At 62.1% G+C, this 20,979-nt stretch overlaps 1 protein-coding gene across 1 annotated transcript in view; it reads right to left on the bottom strand.

The window, feature by feature from the left end:
• LOC132389541 (germ cell-specific gene 1-like protein) overlaps window positions 1–20,979 on the bottom strand; it is a 54,662-nt gene that overhangs the window by 25,678 nt on the left and 8,005 nt on the right. The window contains exon 4 of the mRNA XM_059962014.1: window positions 16,121–16,232. Coding sequence (XP_059817997.1) covers window positions 16,121–16,232 — 112 coding nt within the window. The remainder of the gene's footprint in view (window positions 1–16,120; window positions 16,233–20,979) is intronic.

Genomic DNA, 20,979 nt, shown 5'->3' on the forward strand with positions numbered 1-20,979 from the left:
GGGGTTACAGAGACGGGAACTGTGCACGGTGATCCGGTGTGGGTCTGATCCAGGGGGATATGGAGACGGGAACTGTGCATGGTGCTCCTGTTGTGGGTCTGACCCAGGGAAATGGAGATGGGAACTGTGCACGGTGATCTGGTGTGGGTCTGACCCAGGGGGAAATGGAGATGGGAACTGTGCACGGTGCTCCCGATGTGGGTCTGACCCAGGGGGTTATGGAGATGGGAACTGTGCACGGTGCTCCCGGTGTGGTCTGACCCAGGGGGTTATGGAGATGGGAACTGTGCACGGTGCTCCCGATGTGGGTCTGACCCAGAGGGATATGGAGACGGGAACTGTGCACGGTGCTCCCGGTGTGGGTCTGACCCAGGGGATATGGAGATGGGAACTGTGCACGGTGATCCCGGTGTGGGTCTGACCCAGGGGGATATGGAGACGGGAACTGTGCACGGTGCTCCCAGTGTGGGTCTGACCCAGGGGGATATGGAGATGGGAACTGTGCACGGTGATCCCGGTGTGGGTCTGACCCAGAGATACCGAGACGGGAACTGTGCACGGTGCTCCCGGTGTGGGTCTGACCCAGGGGGTTACAGAGACGGGAACTGTGCACGGTGATCCGGTGTGCGTCTGACCCAGTGGGATATGGAGATGGGAACTGTGCACGGTGCTCCCGATGTGGGTCTGACCCAGGGGGATATGGAGATGGGAACTGTGCACGGTGCTCCCGGTGTGGGTCTGGCCCAGGGGAATATGGAGACGGGAACTGTGCACGGTGATCTGGTGTGGGTCTGACCCAGGGGGATATGGAGATGGGAACTGTGCACGGTACTCCCGGTGTGGGTCTGGCCCAGGGGATATGGAGATGGGAAGTGTGCACGGTGCTCCCGGTGTGGTCTGACCCAGGGGTATATGGAGATGGGAACTGTGTACGGTGATCCCGGTGTGGGTCTGACCCAGGGGGATATGGAGACGGGAACTGTGCACGGTGATCCCGGTGTGGGTCTGACCCAGGGGGATATGGAGATGGGAACTGAGCACGGTGATCCCGCTGTGGGTCTGACCCAGGGGGTTACAGAGATGGGAACTGTGCACGGTGCTGCCGGTGTGGGTCTGACCCAGGGGGATATGGAGACGGGAACTGTGCACGGTGCTCCCGATGTTGGTCTGACCCAGGGGGATATGGAGATGGGAACTGTGCACGGTGCTCCCGGTGTGGGTCTGGCCCAGGGGATTACAGAGACGGGAACTGTGCACGGTACTCCCGGTGTGGGTCTGACCCAGGGGTATATGGAGATGGGAAGTGTGCACGGTGCTCCCGGTGTGGGTCTGACCCAGGGGTATATGGAGATGGGAAGTGTGCACGGAGCTCCCGGTGTTGGTCTGACCCAGGGGTATATGGAGATTGGAACTGTGCACGGTGCTCCCGGTGTGGGTCTGACCCAGGGGGATATGGAGACGGGAACTGTGCCCGGTGCTCCCGGTGTGGGTCTGACCCAGGGGGATATGGAGACAGGAACTGTACACGGTGCTCACGGTGTGGGTCTGACCCAGGGGGATATGGAGATGGGAACTGTGCACGGTGCTCCCGGTGTGGGTCTGACCCAGGGATATGGAGACGGGAACTGTGCACGGTGATCCCCGTGTGGGTCTGACCCAGGGGGATATGGAGACGGGAACTGTGCACGGTGCTCCCAGTGTGGGTCTGACCCAGGGGGATATGGAGATGGGAACTGCACGTTGCTCCCGGTGTGGGTCTGACCCAGGGGGTTACAGAGACGGGAACTGTGCACGGTGATCCGGTGTGGGTCTGACCCAGGGGGAAATGGAGATGGGAACTGTGCATGGTGCTCCCGGTGTGGGTCTGACCCAGGGGGATATGGAGATGGGAACTGTGCACGGTGCACCCGGTGTGGGTCTGACCCAGGGGGATATGGAGATGGGAACTGCACGTTGCTCCCGGTGTGGGTCTGGCCCAGGGGGATATGGAGACGGGAACTGTGCACGGTGCTTCCGGTGTGGGTCTGACCCAGGGAAATGGAGATGGGAACTGTGCATGGTGCTCCTGGTGTGGGTCTGACCCAGGGAAATGGAGATGGGAACTGTGCACGGTGCTCCCGGTGTGGGTCTGACCCAGGGGGTTACAGAGACGGGAACTGTTCACGGTGCTCACGGTGTGGGTCGGACCCAGGGGGATATGGAGACGGGAACTGTGCACGGTGATCCCGGTGTGGGTCTGACCCAGAGATACCGAGATGGGAACTGTGCACGGTGCTCCCGATGTGGGTCTGACCCAGGGAAATGGAGATGGGAACTGTGCACGGTGATCCGGTGTGGGTCTGACCCAGGGGGATATGGAGACGGGAACTGTGCATGGTGCTCCTGTTGTGGGTCTGACCCAGGGAAATGGAGATGGGAACTGTGCATGGTGCTCGTGGTGTGGGTCTGACCCAGGGGGTTACAGAGACGGGAACTGTGCACGGTGATGCGGTGTGGGTCTGATCCAGGGGGATATGGAGACGGGAACTGTGCATGGTGCTCCTGTTGTGGGTCTGACCCAGGGAAATGGAGATGGGAACTGTGCACGGTGATCTGGTGTGGGTCTGACCCAGGGGGAAATGGAGATGGGAACTGTGCACGGTGCTCCCGATGTGGGTCTGACCCAGGGGGTTATGGAGATGGGAACTGTGCACGGTGCTCCCGGTGTGGTCTGACCCAGGGGGTTATGGAGATGGGAACTGTGCACGGTGCTCCCGATGTGGGTCTGACCCAGGGGGATATGGAGATGGGAACTGTGCACGGTACTCCCGGTGTGCGTCTGACCCAGAGGGATATGGAGACGGGAACTGTGCACGGTGCTCCTGGTGTGGGTCTGACCCAGGGGATATGGAGATGGGAACTGTGCACGGTGCTTCCGGTGTGGGTCTGACCCAGGGAAATGGAGACGGGAACTGTGCACGGTGCTCCCGGTGTGGGTCTGACCCAGGGGGTTACAGAGACGGGAACTGTTCACGGTGCTCACGGTGTGGGTCTGACCCAGGGGGTTATGGAGATGGGAACTGTGCACGGTGCTCCCGATGTGGGTCTGACCCAGGGGGTTATGGAGATGGGAACTGTGCACGGTGCTCCCGGTGTGGGTCTGACCCAGGGGGATATGCAGATGGGAACTGTGCACGGTGCTCCCGGTGTGGGTCTGACCCAGGGGGATATGGAGATGGGAACTGTGCACGGTGCTCCCGATGTGGGTCTGACCCAGGGGGATATGGAGACGGGAACTGTGCACGGTGCTCCTGGTGTGGGTCTGACCCAGGGGATATGGAGATGGGAACTGTGCACGGTGATCCCGGTGTGGGTCTGACCCAGGGGGATATGGAGACGGGAACTGTGCACGGTGCTCCCAGTGTGGGTCTGACCCAGGGGGATATGGAGATGGGAACTGCACGTTGCTCCCGGTGTGGGTCTGACCCAGGGGGTTACAGAGATGGGAACTGTGCACGGTGATCCGGTGTGGGTCTGACCCAGGCGGAAATGGAGATGGGAACTGTGCATGGTGCTCCCGGTGTGGGTCTGACCCAGGGGGATATGGAGATGGGAACTGTGCACGGTGCACCCGGTGTGGGTCTGACCCAGGGGGATATGGAGATGGGAACTGCACGTTGCTCCCGGTGTGGGTCTGGCCCAGGGGGATATGGAGACGGGAACTGTGCACTGTGCTTCCGGTGTGGGTCTGACCCAGGGAAATGGAGATGGGATCTGTGCATGGTGCTCCTGGTGTGGGTCTGACCCAGGGAAATGGAGATGGGAACTGTGCACGGTGATCCCGGTGTGGGTCTGACCCAGGGGGTTACAGAGACGGGAACTGTTCACGGTGCTCACGGTGTGGGTCGGACCCAGGGGGATATGGAGACGGGAACTGTGCACGGTGATCCCGGTGTGGGTCTGACCCAGAGATACCGAGATGGGAACTGTGCACGGTGCTCCCGATGTGGGTCTGACCCAGGGGGATATGGAGATGGGAACTGTGCATGGTGCTCCCGGTGTGGGTCTGACCCAGGGGGATATGGAGATGGGAACTGTGCACGGTACTCCCGGTGTGCGTCTGACCCAGAGGGATATGGAGACGGGAACTGTGCACGGTGCTCCTGGTGTGGGTCTGACCCAGGGGATATGGAGATGGGAACTGTGCACGGTGCTTCCGGTGTGGGTCTGACCCAGGGAAATGGAGACGGGAACTGTGCACGGTGCTCCCGGTCTGGGTCTGACCCAGGGGGTTACAGAGACGGGAACTGTTCACGGTGCTCACGGTGTGGGTCTGACCCAGGGGGATATGGAGATGGGAACTGTGCACGGTGCTCCCGATGTGGGTCTGACCCAGGGGGTTATGGAGATGGAAACTGTGCACGGTGCTCCCGGTGTGGGTCTGACCCAGGGGGATATGGAGATGGGAACTGTGCACGGTGCTCCCGGTGTGGGTCTGACCCAGGGGGATATGGAGATGGGAACTGTGCACGGTGCTCCCGATGTGGGTCTGACCCAGGGGGATATGGAGACGGGAACTGTGCACGGTGCTCCTGGTGTGGGTCTGACCCAGGGGATATGGAGATGGGAACTGTGCACGGTGATCCCGGTGTGGGTCTGACCCAGGGGGATATGGAGACGGGAACTGTGCACGGTGCTCCCAGTGTGGGTCTGACCCAGGGGGATATGGAGATGGGAACTGCACGTTGCTCCCGGTGTGGGTCTGGCCCAGGGGGATATGGAGACGGGAACTGTGCACGGTGCTTCCGGTGTGGGTCTGACCCAGGGAAATGGAGATGGGATCTGTGCATGGTGCTCCTGGTGTGGGTCTGACCCAGGGAAATGGAGATGGGAACTGTGCACGGTGATCCCGGTGTGGGTCTGACCCAGGGGGTTACAGAGATGGGAACTGTTCACGGTGCTCACGGTGTGGGTCGGACCCAGGGGGATATGGAGACGGGAACTGTGCACGGTGATCCCGGTGTGGGTCTGACCCAGAGATACCGAGATGGGAACTGTGCACGGTGCTCCCGATGTGGGTCTGACCCAGGGGGATATGGAGACGGGAACTGTGCACGGTGCTCCTGGTGTATGTCTGACCCAGGGGATATGGAGATGGGAACTGTGCATGGTGATCCCGGTGTGGGTCTGACCCAGGGGGATATGGAGATGGGAACTGTGCACGGTGCTCCCGGTGTGGGTCTGACCCAGGGGGTTACAGAGACGGGAACTGTTCACGGTGCTCACGGTGTGGGTCTGACCCAGGGGGTTATGGAGATGGGAACTGTGCACGGTGCTCCCGATGTGGGTCTGACCCAGGGGGTTATGGAGATGGGAACTGTGCACGGTGCTCCCGGTGTGGGTCTGACCCAGGGGGATATGCAGATGGGAACTGTGCACGGTGCTCCCGGTGTGGGTCTGACCCAGGGGGATATGGAGATGGGAACTGTGCACGGTGCTCCCGATGTGGGTCTGACCCAGGGGGATATGGAGACGGGAACTGTGCACGGTGCTCCTGGTGTGGGTCTGACCCAGGGGATATGGAGATGGGAACTGTGCACGGTGATCCCGGTGTGGGTCTGACCCAGGGGGATATGGAGACGGGAACTGTGCACGGTGCTCCCAGTGTGGGTCTGACCCAGGGGGATATGGAGATGGGAACTGCACGTTGCTCCCGGTGTGGGTCTGACCCAGGGGGTTACAGAGATGGGAACTGTGCACGGTGATCCGGTGTGGGTCTGACCCAGGCGGAAATGGAGATGGGAACTGTGCATGGTGCTCCCGGTGTGGGTCTGACCCAGGGGGATATGGAGATGGGAACTGTGCACGGTGCACCCGGTGTGGGTCTGACCCAGGGGGATATGGAGATGGGAACTGCACGTTGCTCCCGGTGTGGGTCTGGCCCAGGGGGATATGGAGACGGGAACTGTGCACTGTGCTTCCGGTGTGGGTCTGACCCAGGGAAATGGAGATGGGATCTGTGCATGGTGCTCCTGGTGTGGGTCTGACCCAGGGAAATGGAGATGGGAACTGTGCACGGTGATCCCGGTGTGGGTCTGACCCAGGGGGTTACAGAGACGGGAACTGTTCACGGTGCTCACGGTGTGGGTCGGACCCAGGGGGATATGGAGACGGGAACTGTGCACGGTGATCCCGGTGTGGGTCTGACCCAGAGATACCGAGATGGGAACTGTGCACGGTGCTCCCGATGTGGGTCTGACCCAGGGGGATATGGAGATGGGAACTGTGCATGGTGCTCCCGGTGTGGGTCTGACCCAGGGGGATATGGAGATGGGAACTGTGCACGGTACTCCCGGTGTGCGTCTGACCCAGAGGGATATGGAGACGGGAACTGTGCACGGTGCTCCTGGTGTGGGTCTGACCCAGGGGATATGGAGATGGGAACTGTGCACGGTGCTTCCGGTGTGGGTCTGACCCAGGGAAATGGAGACGGGAACTGTGCACGGTGCTCCCGGTCTGGGTCTGACCCAGGGGGTTACAGAGACGGGAACTGTTCACGGTGCTCACGGTGTGGGTCTGACCCAGGGGGTTATGGAGATGGGAACTGTGCACGGTGCTCCCGATGTGGGTCTGACCCAGGGGGTTATGGAGATGGAAACTGTGCACGGTGCTCCCGGTGTGGGTCTGACCCAGGGGGATATGGAGATGGGAACTGTGCACGGTGCTCCCGGTGTGGGTCTGACCCAGGGGGATATGGAGATGGGAACTGTGCACGGTGCTCCCGATGTGGGTCTGACCCAGGGGGATATGGAGACGGGAACTGTGCACGGTGCTCCTGGTGTGGGTCTGACCCAGGGGATATGGAGATGGGAACTGTGCACGGTGATCCCGGTGTGGGTCTGACCCAGGGGGATATGGAGACGGGAACTGTGCACGGTGCTCCCAGTGTGGGTCTGACCCAGGGGGATATGGAGATGGGAACTGCACGTTGCTCCCGGTGTGGGTCTGACCCAGGGGGTTACAGAGATGGGAACTGTGCACGGTGATCCGGTGTGGGTCTGACCCAGGGGGAAATGGAGATGGGAACTGTGCATGGTGCTCCCGGTGTGGGTCTGACCCAGGGGGATATGGAGATGGGAACTGTGCACGGTGCACCCGGTGTGGGTCTGACCCAGGGGGATATGGAGATGGGAACTGCACGTTGCTCCCGGTGTGGGTCTGGCCCAGGGGGATATGGAGACGGGAACTGTGCACTGTGCTTCCGGTGTGGGTCTGACCCAGGGAAATGGAGATGGGATCTGTGCATGGTGCTCCTGGTGTGGGTCTGACCCAGGGAAATGGAGATGGGAACTGTGCACGGTGATCCCGGTGTGGGTCTGACCCAGGGGGTTACAGAGACGGGAACTGTTCACGGTGCTCACGGTGTGGGTCGGACCCAGGGGGATATGGAGACGGGAACTGTGCACGGTGATCCCGGTGTGGGTCTGACCCAGAGATACCGAGATGGGAACTGTGCACGGTGCTCCCGATGTGGGTCTGACCCAGGGGGATATGGAGACGGGAACTGTGCACGGTGCTCCTGGTGTATGTCTGACCCAGGGGATATGGAGATGGGAACTGTGCATGGTGATCCCGGTGTGGGTCTGACCCAGGGGGATATGGAGACGGGAACTGTGCACGGTGCTCCTGGTGTGGGTCTGACCCAGGGGGATATGGAGATGGGAACTGTGCACGGTGATCCCGGTGTGGGTCTGACCCAGGGGGATATGGAGACGGGAACTGTGCATGGTGCTCCTGTTGTGGGTCTGACCCAGGGAAATGGAGATGGGAACTGTGCATGGTGCTCGTGGTGTGGGTCTGACCCAGGGGGTTACAGAGACGGGAACTGTGCACGGTGATCCGGTGTGGGTCTGATCCAGGGGGATATGGAGACGGGAACTGTGCATGGTGCTCCTGTTGTGGGTCTGACCCTGGGAAATGGAGATGGGAACTGTGCACGGTGATCTGGTGTGGGTCTGACCCAGGGGGAAATGGAGATGGGAACTGTGCACGGTGCTCCCGATGTGGGTCTGACCCAGGGGGTTATGGAGATGGGAACTGTGCACGGTGCTCCCGGTGTGGTCTGACCCAGGGGGTTATGGAGATGGGAACTGTGCACGGTGCTCCCGATGTGGGTCTGACCCAGAGGGATATGGAGACGGGAACTGTGCACGGTGCTCCTGGTGTGGGTCTGACCCGGGGGATATGGAGATGGGAACTGTGCACGGTGATCCCGGTGTGGGTCTGACCCAGGGGGATATGGAGACGGGAACTGTGCATGGTGCTCCCAGTGTGGGTCTGACCCAGGGGGATATGGAGATGGGAACTGTGCACGGTGATCCCGGTGTGGGTCTGACCCAGAGATACCGAGACGGGAACTGTGCACGGTGCTCCCGGTGTGGGTCTGACCCAGGGGGTTACAGAGACGGGAACTGTGCACGGTGATCCGGTGTGCGTCTGACCCAGTGGGATATGGAGATGGGAACTGTGCACGGTGCTCCCGATGTGGGTCTGACCCAGGGGGATATGGAGATGGGAACTGTGCACGGTGCTCCCGGTGTGGGTCTGGCCCAGGGGAATATGGAGACGGGAACTGTGCACGGTGATCTGGTGTGGGTCTGACCCAGGGGGATATGGAGATGGGAACTGTGCACGGTACTCCCGGTGTGGGTCTGGCCCAGGGGATATGGAGATGGGAAGTGTGCACGGTGCTCCCGGTGTGGTCTGACCCAGGGGTATATGGAGATGGGAACTGTGTACGGTGATCCCGGTGTGGGTCTGACCCAGGGGGATATGGAGACGGGAACTGTGCACGGTGATCCCGGTGTGGGTCTGACCCAGGGGGATATGGAGATGGGAACTGAGCACGGTGATCCCGCTGTGGGTCTGGCCCAGGGGGTTACAGAGATGGGAACTGTGCACGGTGCTGCCGGTGTGGGTCTGACCCAGGGGGATATGGAGACGGGAACTGTGCACGGTGCTCCCGATGTTGGTCTGACCCAGGGGGATATGGAGATGGGAACTGTGCACGGTGCTCCCGGTGTGGTCTGACCCAGGGGGATATGGAGATGGGAACTGTGCACTGTACTCCCGGTGTGGGTCTGGCCCAGGGGATATGGAGATGGGAACTGTGCACGGTGCTCCCAGTGTGGGTCTGACCCAGGGGGATATGGAGATGGGAACTGTGCACGGTGCTCCCAGTGTGGGTCTGACCCAGGGGTATATGGAGATGGGAACTGTGTACGGTGATCCCGGTGTGGGTCTGACCCAGGGGGATATGGAGACGGGAACTGTGCACGGTGATCCTGGTGTGGGTCTGACCCAGGGAAATGGAGATGGGAACTGTGCACGGTGATCCCGGTGTGGGTCTGGCCCAGGGGGTTACAGAGATGGGAACTGTGCACGGTGCTGCCGGTGTGGGTCTGACCCAGGGGGATATGGAGACGGGAACTGTGCACGGTGCTCCCGATGTTGGTCTGACCCAGGGGGATATGGAGATGGGAACTGTGCACGGTGCTCCCGGTGTGGGTCTGGCCCAGGGGATTACAGAGACGGGAACTGTGCACGGTACTCCCGGTGTGGGTCTGACCCAGGGGTATATGGAGATGGGAAGTGTGCACGGTGCTCCCGGTGTGGGTCTGACCCAGGGGTATATGGAGATGGGAAGTGTGCACGGTGCTCCCGGTGTGGGTCTGACCCAGGGGTATATGGAGATGGGAAGTGTGCACGGTGCTCCCGGTGTTGGTCTGACCCAGGGGTATATGGAGATTGGAACTGTGCACGGTGCTCCCGGTGTGGGTCTGACCCAGGGGGATATGGAGACGGGAACTGTGCCCGGTGCTCCCGGTGTGGGTCTGACCCAGGGGGATATGGAGACAGGAACTGTACACGGTGCTCACGGTGTGGGTCTGACCCAGGGGGATATGGAGATGGGAACTGTGCACGGTGCTCCCGGTGTGGGTCTGACCCAGGGATATGGAGACGGGAACTGTGCACGGTGATCCCCGTGTGGGTCTGACCCAGGGGGATATGGAGACGGGAACTGTGCACGGTGCTCCCAGTGTGGGTCTGACCCAGGGGGATATGGAGATGGGAACTGCACGTTGCTCCCGGTGTGGGTCTGACCCAGGGGGTTACAGAGACGGGAACTGTGCACGGTGATCCGGTATGGGTCTGACCCAGGGGGAAATGGAGATGGGAACTGTGCATGGTGCTCCCGGTGTGGGTCTGACCCAGGGGGATATGGAGATGGGAACTGTGCACGGTGCACCCGGTGTGGGTCTGACCCAGGGGGATATGGAGATGGGAACTGCACGTTGCTCCCGGTGTGGGTCTGGCCCAGGGGGATATGGAGACGGGAACTGTGCACGGTGCTTCCGGTGTGGGTCTGACCCAGGGAAATGGAGATGGGAACTGTGCATGGTGCTCCTGGTGTGGGTCTGACCCAGGGAAATGGAGATGGGAACTGTGCACGGTGCTCCCGGTGTGGGTCTGACCCAGGGGGTTACAGAGACGGGAACTGTTCACGGTGCTCACGGTGTGGGTCGGACCCAGGGGGATATGGAGACGGGAACTGTGCACGGTGATCCCGGTGTGGGTCTGACCCAGAGATACCGAGATGGGAACTGTGCACGGTGCTCCCGATGTGGGTCTGACCCAGGGGGATATGGAGACGGGAACTGTGCACGGTGCTCCTGGTGTGGGTCTGACCCAGGGGATATGGAGATGGGAACTGTGCACAGTGATCCCGGTGTGGGTCTGACCCAGGGGGATATGGAGACGGGAACTGTGCACGGTGCTCCTGGTGTGGGTCTGACCCAGGGGGATATGGAGATGGGAACTGTGCATGGTGATCCCGGTGTGGGTCTGACCCAGGGAAATGGAGATGGGAACTGTGCACGGTGATCCGGTGTGGGTCTGACCCAGGGGGATATGGAGACGGGAACTGTGCATGGTGCTCCTGTTGTGGGTCTGACCCAGGGAAATGGAGATGGGAACTGTGCATGGTGCTCGTGGTGTGGGTCTGACCCAGGGGGTTACAGAGACGGGAACTGTGCACGGTGATCCGGTGTGGGTCTGATCCAGGGGGATATGGAGACGGGAACTGTGCATGGTGCTCCTGTTGTGGGTCTGACCCAGGGAAATGGAGATGGGAACTGTGCACGGTGATCTGGTGTGGGTCTGACCCAGGGGGAAATGGAGATGGGAACTGTGCACGGTGCTCCCGATGTGGGTCTGACCCAGGGGGTTATGGAGATGGGAACTGTGCACGGTGCTCCCGGTGTGGTCTGACCCAGGGGGTTATGGAGATGGGAACTGTGCACAGTGCTCCCGATGTGGGTCTGACCCAGGGGGATATGGAGATGGGAACTGTGCACGGTACTCCCGGTGTGCGTCTGACCCAGAGGGATATGGAGACGGGAACTGTGCACGGTGCTCCTGGTGTGGGTCTGACCCAGGGGATATGGAGATGGGAACTGTGCACAGTGCTGCCGGTGTGGGTCTGACCCAGGGGGAAGTGGAGATGGGAACTGTGCACAGTGCTCCCGGTGTGGGTCTGACACACGGATATGGAGACGGGAACTGTGCACGGTGATCCGGTGTGGGTCTGACCCAGGGGGAAATGGAGATGGGAACTGTGCACAGTGCTCCCGGTGTGGGTCTGACACACGGATATGGAGACGGGAACTGTGCACGGTGCTCCCGGTGTGGGTCTGACCCAGAGGTATATGGAGATGGGAACTGTGCACGGTGATCCCGGTGTGGGTCTGACCCAGGGGGATATGGAGATGGGAACTGTGCACGGTGCTCCCGGTGTGGGTCTGACCCAGGGGGATATGGAGATGGGAACTGCACGTTGCTTCCGGTGTGGGTCTGGCCCAGGGGGATATGGAGACGGGAACTGTGCATGGTGCTGCCGGTGTGGGTCTGACCCAGAGATACCGAGATGGGAACTGTGCATGGTGCTCCCGGTGTGGGTCTGACCCAGGGGGATATGGAGATGAGAACTGTGCACGGTGCTCCCGGTGTGGGTCTGACCCAGGAGGATATGGAGATGGGAACTGTGCACGGTGCTCCCGGTGTGGGTCTGACCCAGGGGGTTGCAGAGACGGGAACTGTGCACGGTGATCCCGGTGTGGGTCTGACCCAGAGATACCGAGACAGGAACTGTGCATGGTGATCCCGATGTGGGTCTGGCCCAGGGGGATATGGAGACGGGAACTGTGCACGGTGCTCCCGGTGTGGGTCTGGCCCAGGGGAATATGGAGACGGGAACTGTGCACGGTGCTGCAGGTGTGGGTCTGACCCAGGGGGTTACAGAGACGGGAACTGTGCACGGTGATCCCGGTGTGGGTCTGACCCAGAGATACCGAGACGGGAACTGTGCATGTTGATCCCGATGTGAGTCTGGCCCAGGGCGATTTGGAGACGGGAACTGTGCACGGTGCTCCCGATGTGGGTCTGGCCCAGGGGATTACAGAGACGGGAACTGTGCTCGATGCTCTCGGTGTGGGTCTGACCCAGGGTGATATGGAGATGGGAACTGTGCACGGTGCTCCCGGTGTGGGTCTGGCCCAGGGGATTACAGAGACGGGAACTGTGCACGGTGCTCCCGGTGTGGGTCTGACCCAGGGGGATATGGAGATGGGAACTGTGCATGGTGATCCCGGTGTGGGTCTGACCCAGGGGGATATGGAGACGGGAACTGTGCACGGTGATCCCGGTGTGGGTCTGACCCAGGGGGAAATGGAGATGGGAACTGAGCACGGTGATCCCGGTGTGGGTCTGACCCAGGAGGATATGGAGATGGGAACTGTGCATGGTGCTCCCGGTGTGGGTCTGACCCAGGGGGTTACAGAGACGGGAACTGTGCACGGTGCTCCCGGTGTGGGTCTGACCCAGGGGGATATGGAGATGGGAACTGTGCACGGTGCTGCCGGTGTGGGTCTGACCCAGGGGGATATGGAGACGGGAACTGTGCACGGTGCTCCCGATGTTGGTCTGACCCAGGGGGATATGGAGATGGGAACTGTGCACGGTGCTCCCGGTGTGGGTCTGGCCCAGGGGATTACAGAGACGGGAACTGTGCACGGTACTCCCGGTGTGGGTCTGACCCAGGGGTATATGGAGATGGGAAGTGTGCACGGTGCTCCCGGTGTGGGTCTGACCCAGGGGTATATGGCGATGGGAAGTGTGCACGGTGCTCCCGGTGTGGTCTGACCCAGAGGGATATGGAGATTGGAACTGTGCACGGTGCTCCCGGTGTGGGTCTGACCCAGGGGGATATGGAGACTGGAACTGTGCACTGTGCTCCCGGTGTGGGTCCGACCCAGGGGGATAGGGAGACGGGAACTGTGCACGGTGATCCCGGTGTGGGTCTGACCCAGAGGGATATGGAGATGGGAACTGTGCACGGTGCTCCCGGTGTGGGTCTGACCCAGGGGGATATGGAGACGGGAACTGTGCCCGGTGCTCCCGGTGTGGGTCTGACCCAGGGGGATATGGAGACAGGAACTGTGCACGGTGCTCCCGGTGTGGGTCTGACCCAGGGGGATATGGAGACAGGAACTGTACACGGTGCTCACGGTGTGGGTCTGACCCAGGGGGATATGGAGATGGGAACTGTGCACGGTGCTCCCGGTGTGGGTCTGACCCAGGGATATGGAGACGGGAACTGTGCACGGTTATCCCGGTGTGGGTCTGACCCAGGGGGATATGGAGACAGGAACTGTACACGGTGCTCCCGGTGTGGGTCTGACCCAGGGGGATATGGAGACGGGAACTGTGCACGGTGCTCCCAGTGTGGGTCTGACCCAGGGGGATATAGAGACGGGAACTGTGCCCGGTGCTCCCGGTGTGGGTCTGACCCAGGGGGATATGGAGACGGGAACTGTGCACGGTGCTCCCAGTGTGGGTCTGAACCAGGGGGATATGGAGATGGGAACTGTGCACGGTGATCCCGGTGTGGGTCTGGCCCAGGGGGTTACAGGGACGGGAACTGTGCACGGTGATCCAGTGTGGGTCTGACCCAGGGGGATACGGAGACGGGAACTGTGCACGGTGCTCCAGGTGTGGGTCTGACCCAGGGGGATACGGAGACAGGAACTGTGCACGGTGCTCCCAGTGTGGGTCTGAACCAGGGGGATACGGAGACAGGAACTGTGCACGGTGCTCCCGGTGTGGGTCTGACCCAGAGATACAGAGACGTGAACTGTGCACGGTGCTCCCAGTGTGGGTCTGAACCAGGGGGATATGGAGATGGGAACTGTGCACGGTGATCCCGGTGTGGGTCTGGCCTAGGGGGTTACATGTACGGGAACTGTGCACGGTGATCCAGTGTGGGTCTGACCCAGGGGGATACGGAGACGGGAACTGTGCACGGTGCTCCAGGTGTGGGTCTGAACCAGGGGGATACGGAGACAGGAACTGTGCACGGTGCTCCCGGTGTGGGTCTGACCCAGGGGGATATGGAGATGGGAACTGTGCACAGTGCTCCCAGTGTGGGTCTGACCCAGAGATACAGAGACGGGAACTGTGCACGGTGCTCCCAGTGTAGGTCTGACCCAGGGGAATATGGAGACGGGAACTGTGCTCGGTGATCCCGGTGTGGGTCTGACCTAGGGGAATATGGAGACGGGAACTGTGCACGGTGCTCCCGGTGTGGGTCTGACCCAGGGGGAAATGGAGATGGGAACTGTGCACGGTTATCCCGGTGTGGGTCTGACCCAGGGGGTTACAGAGAATGGAACCGGGTGGGTGGGGATCTTTGGTTATGTTGCCTGCCACGGAGGGGAGGCTGGTTTCGTGATGTGCTTCGGTCACGGGCATTGCTGATGCCGTACAGAGCCGTGATGGCTTTTTGTGTTGCATCAGCTGAGGAGTGATGTAGATGAGTTATTTCCCCACAGAGACTGGGGTGGACAGAAGTAATAGGGGGAGAGACTTACCCAACATTTCAGATGGATCAGGAAATGCCAAGGAAGAGGAGTTACAGTAAAATCCTTGGGAAATGGAATGTGTGGAGATGGGGCCTGATCCTCTGCTCTGTCTGTCCTTGGACTTGCCTTGTGTTCAGTTCCCCCCGATTATAATTTTTGGATTTCTTTTAAATTACACTTGTAATCCTCTTAAAATAAGTCCTCGATGTCTCTATCCTGAGTGTATAATTGATAGGATTGCACTGTGCGGTTGTTTGGGATGATGTGGGGGTGGAGACAATTTCAGCACAGATTCAACACAACTTGGTATCTCTCAGGATTCTCTCCTCAGTGTGGGGGAATTCGTTCTAATTTGCTCGCCCGATTAGCAGGTGTGTGATGGGACGGTGTGGAGGGAGATTCTCTCTGTGTCTGACCCCGGGAGTGTGTGATGGGACGGTGTGGAGGGAGATTCACTCTGTCTGACCCCGGGAGTGTGTGATGGGACGGTGTGGAGGGAGATTCACTCTGTCTGACCCCGGGAGTATGTGATGGGACGGTGTGGAGGGAGATTCACTCTGTGTCTGACCCCGGGAGTGTGTAATGGGACGGTGTGGAGGGAGATTCTCTCTGTGTCTGACCCCGGGAGTGTGTGATGGGACAGTGTGGAGGGAGATTCACTGTGTCTGACCCCGTGATTGTGTGATGGGACGGTGTGGAGGGAGATTCACACTGGGTCTGACCCCAGGAGTGTGTGATGGGACGGTGTGGAGGGAGATTCACTCTGTCTGACCCCGGGAGTGTGTGTTGGGACTGTGTGGAGGGAGATTCACTCTGTCTGACCCCGGGAGTGTGTGATGGGACTGTGTGGAGAGAGATTCACTCTGTGTCTGACCCCGGGAGTGTGTGATGGGACGGTGTGGAGGGAGATTCACTCTGTCTGACCCCGGGAGTGTGTGATGGGACGGTGTGGAGGGAGATTCACTCTGTGTCTGACCCCGGGAGTGTGTGATGGGACGGTGTGGAGGGAGATTCACTCTGTCTGACCCCGGGAGTGTGTGATGGGACGGTGTGGAGGGAGATTCACTCTGTCTGACCCCGGGAGTGTGTGATGGGACGGTGTGGAGGGAGATTCACTCTGTGTCTGACCCCGGGAGTGTGTGATGTGAACAAGTGGAACTTACAGGAATGACCATCCGTAATCCCATGTTTGAGGCTTCCAATCCTTCGGACCGAGGCTGACAGTTACGTGGAATACTGTCGTGTACATCATGTGTCCAACCATTCCCAGCAGACCTGCCACATCAGCAGAACATCAGCATTATGGTGTGACAGAGGGAGCTTCACCCACCCTAGCATTCTCCATCTCCCCCCCCCCCCCGACAGTCCATCCACAATAACCCCAAAACTCCAGCCAACCCCCGCAGAAACCCACCAACCTCTGTTCCCCCTCCCCGACACTCCTTCCCACCAGCTCCCCCGACACTCCTTCCCACCCCCTCCCCGACACCCCTTCCCACCCCCTCCCCGACACCCCTTCCCACCCCCTCCCCGACACCCCTTCCCACCGCCTTCCCGACACTCCTTCCCACCACCTCCCCCGACACTCCTTCCCACCCCCTCCCCGACACTCCTTCCCACCAGCTCCCCCGACACTCCTTCCCACCCCCTCCCCGACACCCCTTCCCACCCCCTCCCCGACACCCCTTCCCACCCCCTCCCCGACACCCCTTCCCACCCCCTCCCCGACACCCCTTCCCACCCCCTCCCCGACACCACTTCCCACCCCCTCCCCGACACCCCTTCCCACCGCCTTCCCGACACTCCTTCCCACCACCTTCCCCGACACTCCTTCCCACCGCCTTCCCCGACACTCCTTCCCACCACCTGCCCCCTACACTCCTTCCGACCCTCCTCCCCGACACTCCTTCCCACCCTCTCCCCCTGACACCCATTCCCACCCCCTCCCCGACACTCCTTCCCACCCCCTCCCCGACACTCCTTCCCACCCCTCCCCGGCACTCCTTCCCACCCCCTCCCCCTGACACCCCTTCCCACCCCCTCCCCCGTCACTCCTTCCCACCCCCTCCCCCGTCACTCCTTCCCACCTCCCTCCCCCGTCACTCCTTCCCACCTCCCTCCCCCGTCACTCCTTCCCACCCCCTCCCCCGTCACTCCTTCCCACCTCCCTCCCCCGACACTCCTTCCCACCTCCCTCCCCTGACACCCCTTCCCACCCACTCCCCCGTCACTCCTTCCCACCCCCTCCCCGACACTCCTTCCCATCCCTCTCCCCGACATTCCTTCCCACCCCCCTCCCCCGACACTCCTTCCCACCCCCTCCCCGACACTCCTTCCCACCCCCTCCCCGACACTCCTTCCCACCCCCTCCCCCTGACACCCCTTCCCACCCACTCCCCCGACACTCCTTCCCCCCTCCTCCCCGACACTCCTTCCCCCCTCCCTCCCCGACACTCCTTCCCACCTCCCTCCCCGACACTCCTTCCCACCTCCCTCCCCGACACTCCTTCCCACCTCCCTCCCCGACACTCCTTCCCACCTCCCTCCCCCGACACTCCTTCCCACCCCCTCCCCGACACTCCTTCCCACCCCCTCCCCGACACTCCTTCCCACCCCCTCCCCGACACTCCTTCCCACCCCCTCCCCGACACTCCTTCCCACCCCCTCCCCGACACTCCTTCCCACCCCTCCCCGACACTCCTTCCCACCTCCCTCCCCCGACACTCCTTCCCACCCCCTCCCCGACACTCCTTCCCACCCCCCTCCTCGACACCCCTTCCCACCCCACTCCTCGACACCCCTTCCCACCCCCTCCCTCGACACCCTTTCCCACCCCCCTGCTCGACACCCCTTGCCACCCCCTCCCCCGACACTCCTTCCGACCCCCCTCCCCGACACCCCTTCCCACCCCCTCCCTCGACACCCTTTCCGAACCCCCTCCCCGACACCCCTTCCCACCCCCTCCCTCGACACCCTTTCCCACCCCCCTGCTCGACACCCCTTGCCACCCCCCCCCCGACACTCCTTCCGACCCCCCTCCTCGACACCCCTTCCCACCCCCTCCCTCGACACTCCTCCCCACCCGCCTCCCCGACACTCCTTACCACCCGCCTCCCCGACACTCCTTACCACCCGCCTCCCCGACACTCCTTCCCACCCCCTCCCCCTGACACCCCTTCCCACCCCCTCCCCCGTCACTCCTTCCCACCCCCTCCCCGACACTCCTTCTGACCCCCCTCCCTCCGACACTCCTTCCCACCCCCTCCCCGACACTCCTTCCCACCCCCTCCCCGACACTCCTTCCCACCCCCTCCCCCGACACTCCTTCCCACCCCCTCCCCCTGACACCCCTTCCCACCCCCTCCCCCGACACTCCTTCCCACCCACTCCCCCGACACTCCTTCCCCCCACCCCGACACTCCTTCCCACCTCCCTCCCCCGACACTCCTTCCGACCCCCCTCCCCGACACTCAATCCGAGCCCCCTCCCCGACACTCATTCCGACCCCCTCCCCGACACTCATTCCGACCCCCTCCCCGACACTCCTTCCCACCCCCTCCCCGACACTCCTTCCGACCCACCTCCCCGACACTCCTTCCGATCCCCTCCCCCGACACCCCTTCCCACCCCCTCCCCGACACCCCTTCCCACCCCCTCCCCGACACCCCTTCCCACCCCCTCCCCGACACCCCTTCCCACCACCTCCCCGACACCCCTTCCCACCCCCTCCCCGACACTCCTTCCCACCCCCTCCCCGACACTCCTTCCTACCCCTCCCCCGACACTCCTTCCCACCCCCCTCCCCGACACTCCTTCTGACCCCCCTCCCCCGAAACTCCTTCCCACCCCCTCCCCCCGACACTCCTTCCCACCCCCTCCCCGACACTCCTTCCCACCACCTCCCCCGACACTCCTTCCCACCACCTCCCCGACACTCCTTCCCACCCCCTCCCCGACACTCCTTCCCACCCCCCTCCCCCGACACTCCTTCCGACCCCCCTCCCCAACACTCCTTCCCACCCCCTCCCCCGACACTCCTTCCCACCCCCTCCCCGACACTCCTTCCGACCCCCTCCCCCCGACACTCCTTCCCACCCCCCTCCCCGACACTCCTTCCCACCCCCTCCCCGACACTCCTTCCCACCACCTCCCCCGACATTCCTTCCCACCCCCTCCCCGACACTCCTTCCCACCCCCTCCCCGACACTCCTTCCCACCCCCTCCCCGACACTCCTTCCCACCACCTCCCCCGACATTCCTTCCCACCCCCTCCCCGACACTCCTTCCCACCCCCTCCCCGACACTCCTTCCCAACCCCCTCCCCGACACTCCTTCCCACCCCTCCCCGACACTCCTTCTCAACCCCCTCCCCGACACTCCTTCCGACCCCCTCCCCCGACACTCCTTCCCACCCCCTCCCCGACACTCCTTCCCACCCCCCTCCCCGACACTCCTTCCGACCCCCCTCCCTGACACTCCTTCCGACCCCCCTCCCCGACACTCATTCCGACCCCCTCCCCCCGACACCCCTTCCCACCCCCTCCCCGACACTCCTTCCCACCCCCTCCCCGACACTCCTTCCCACCCCCTCCCCGACACTCCTTCCCACCCCCCTCCCCAACACTCATTCCGACCCCCTCCCCCAACACCCCTTCCCACCCCCTCCCCAACACTCATTCCAACCCCCGACACCCCTTCCCACCCCTCCCCTGACACCCCTTCCCACCCCTCCCCCCGACACCCCTTCCCACCCCCCTCCCCGACACCCCTTCCCACCCCCTCCCCGTCACTCATTCCCACCCCTCCCCCGACACTCTTTCCCACCCCCTCCCCGACACTCTTTCCCACCCCCTCCCCGACACTCTTTCCCACCCCCTCCCCGACACCCCTTCCCACCCCTCCCCGACACTCCTTCCCACCCCTCCCCCTCCCCTTCCCACCCCTCCCCCCGACACCCCTTCCCACCCCCTCCCCGACACTCCTTCCGACCCCCCTCCCCGACACTCCTTCCGACCCCCCTCCCCGACACTCCTTCCCACCCCCTCCCCGACACTCCTTCCCACCCCCTCCCCGACACTCCTTCCCACCCCCTCCCCGACACTCCTTCCCACCCCCTCCCCGACACTCCTTCCCACCCCCCTCCCCGACACTCCTTCCCACCCCCTCCCCGACGTCCCTTCCCACCCCTCCCCCCGACACTCCTTCCCCCCTCCCCGACATCCCTTCCCACCCCTCCCTGACACTCATTCCCACCCCCTCCCCGACGCTCATTCCCCCCCTCCCCGACGCTCATTCCCACCCCTCCCCCGACATTCATTCCCACCCCCCGACACTCCTTCCAACCGATTGTGTAATTTCCACTCCTCTGCACACCATTCCACTCCCGGCATCCGTTCCACTCATTCCCCCCTGGTTCCCCTTCCATTATCCTCAGGATCTCTGTCAACTGGAGAAGTGCGTGGAGGAATGGCAAATTTGGGTCAGTGCAAGGAGTTGTGTGTTGGGAAGACAAGCCAGGTAGGTCTTACATAGAGAATAGTAGCTTCATGGGAGTGTTATGGAACAGAGGGACCCAGGGGTACGGGGACATGGTTCCCTGAAAGTGGAGTCTCAGGTAGACAGGGCAGTGAAGAAGACGTTTGCCACACAGGCCTTCATCAGTCGGGGCACTGAGTACTGGAGTTGTGACGTTATGTTGCCGTTCTGAGCTGGTACAGTCAGGACACTGAGTACAGGAGTTGCGACGTTATGTTGCCGTTCTGAGCTGGTACAGTCAGGACACTGAGTACAGGAGTTGTGACGTTATGTTGCCGTACCGAGCAGGTACAGGGACATGGTTCCCTGAAAATGGAGTCACAGGTAGACAGGGCAGTGAAGAAGGCATTTGCCACACAGGCCTTCATCAGTTGGGGCACTGGGTACAGGGGTTGGGACGTTATATTGCAGTTGTACGAGACGTTGGTGAGGCCACACTCAGTGTATTGTGTTCAGTTCTGGTCGCCCTGCTGCAGGAAAGATGCCA

The sequence above is a fragment of the Hypanus sabinus genome, unplaced genomic scaffold (assembly GCF_030144855.1).
Source record: "Hypanus sabinus isolate sHypSab1 unplaced genomic scaffold, sHypSab1.hap1 scaffold_596, whole genome shotgun sequence".
NCBI classification, from domain to species: domain Eukaryota; kingdom Metazoa; phylum Chordata; class Chondrichthyes; order Myliobatiformes; family Dasyatidae; genus Hypanus; species Hypanus sabinus.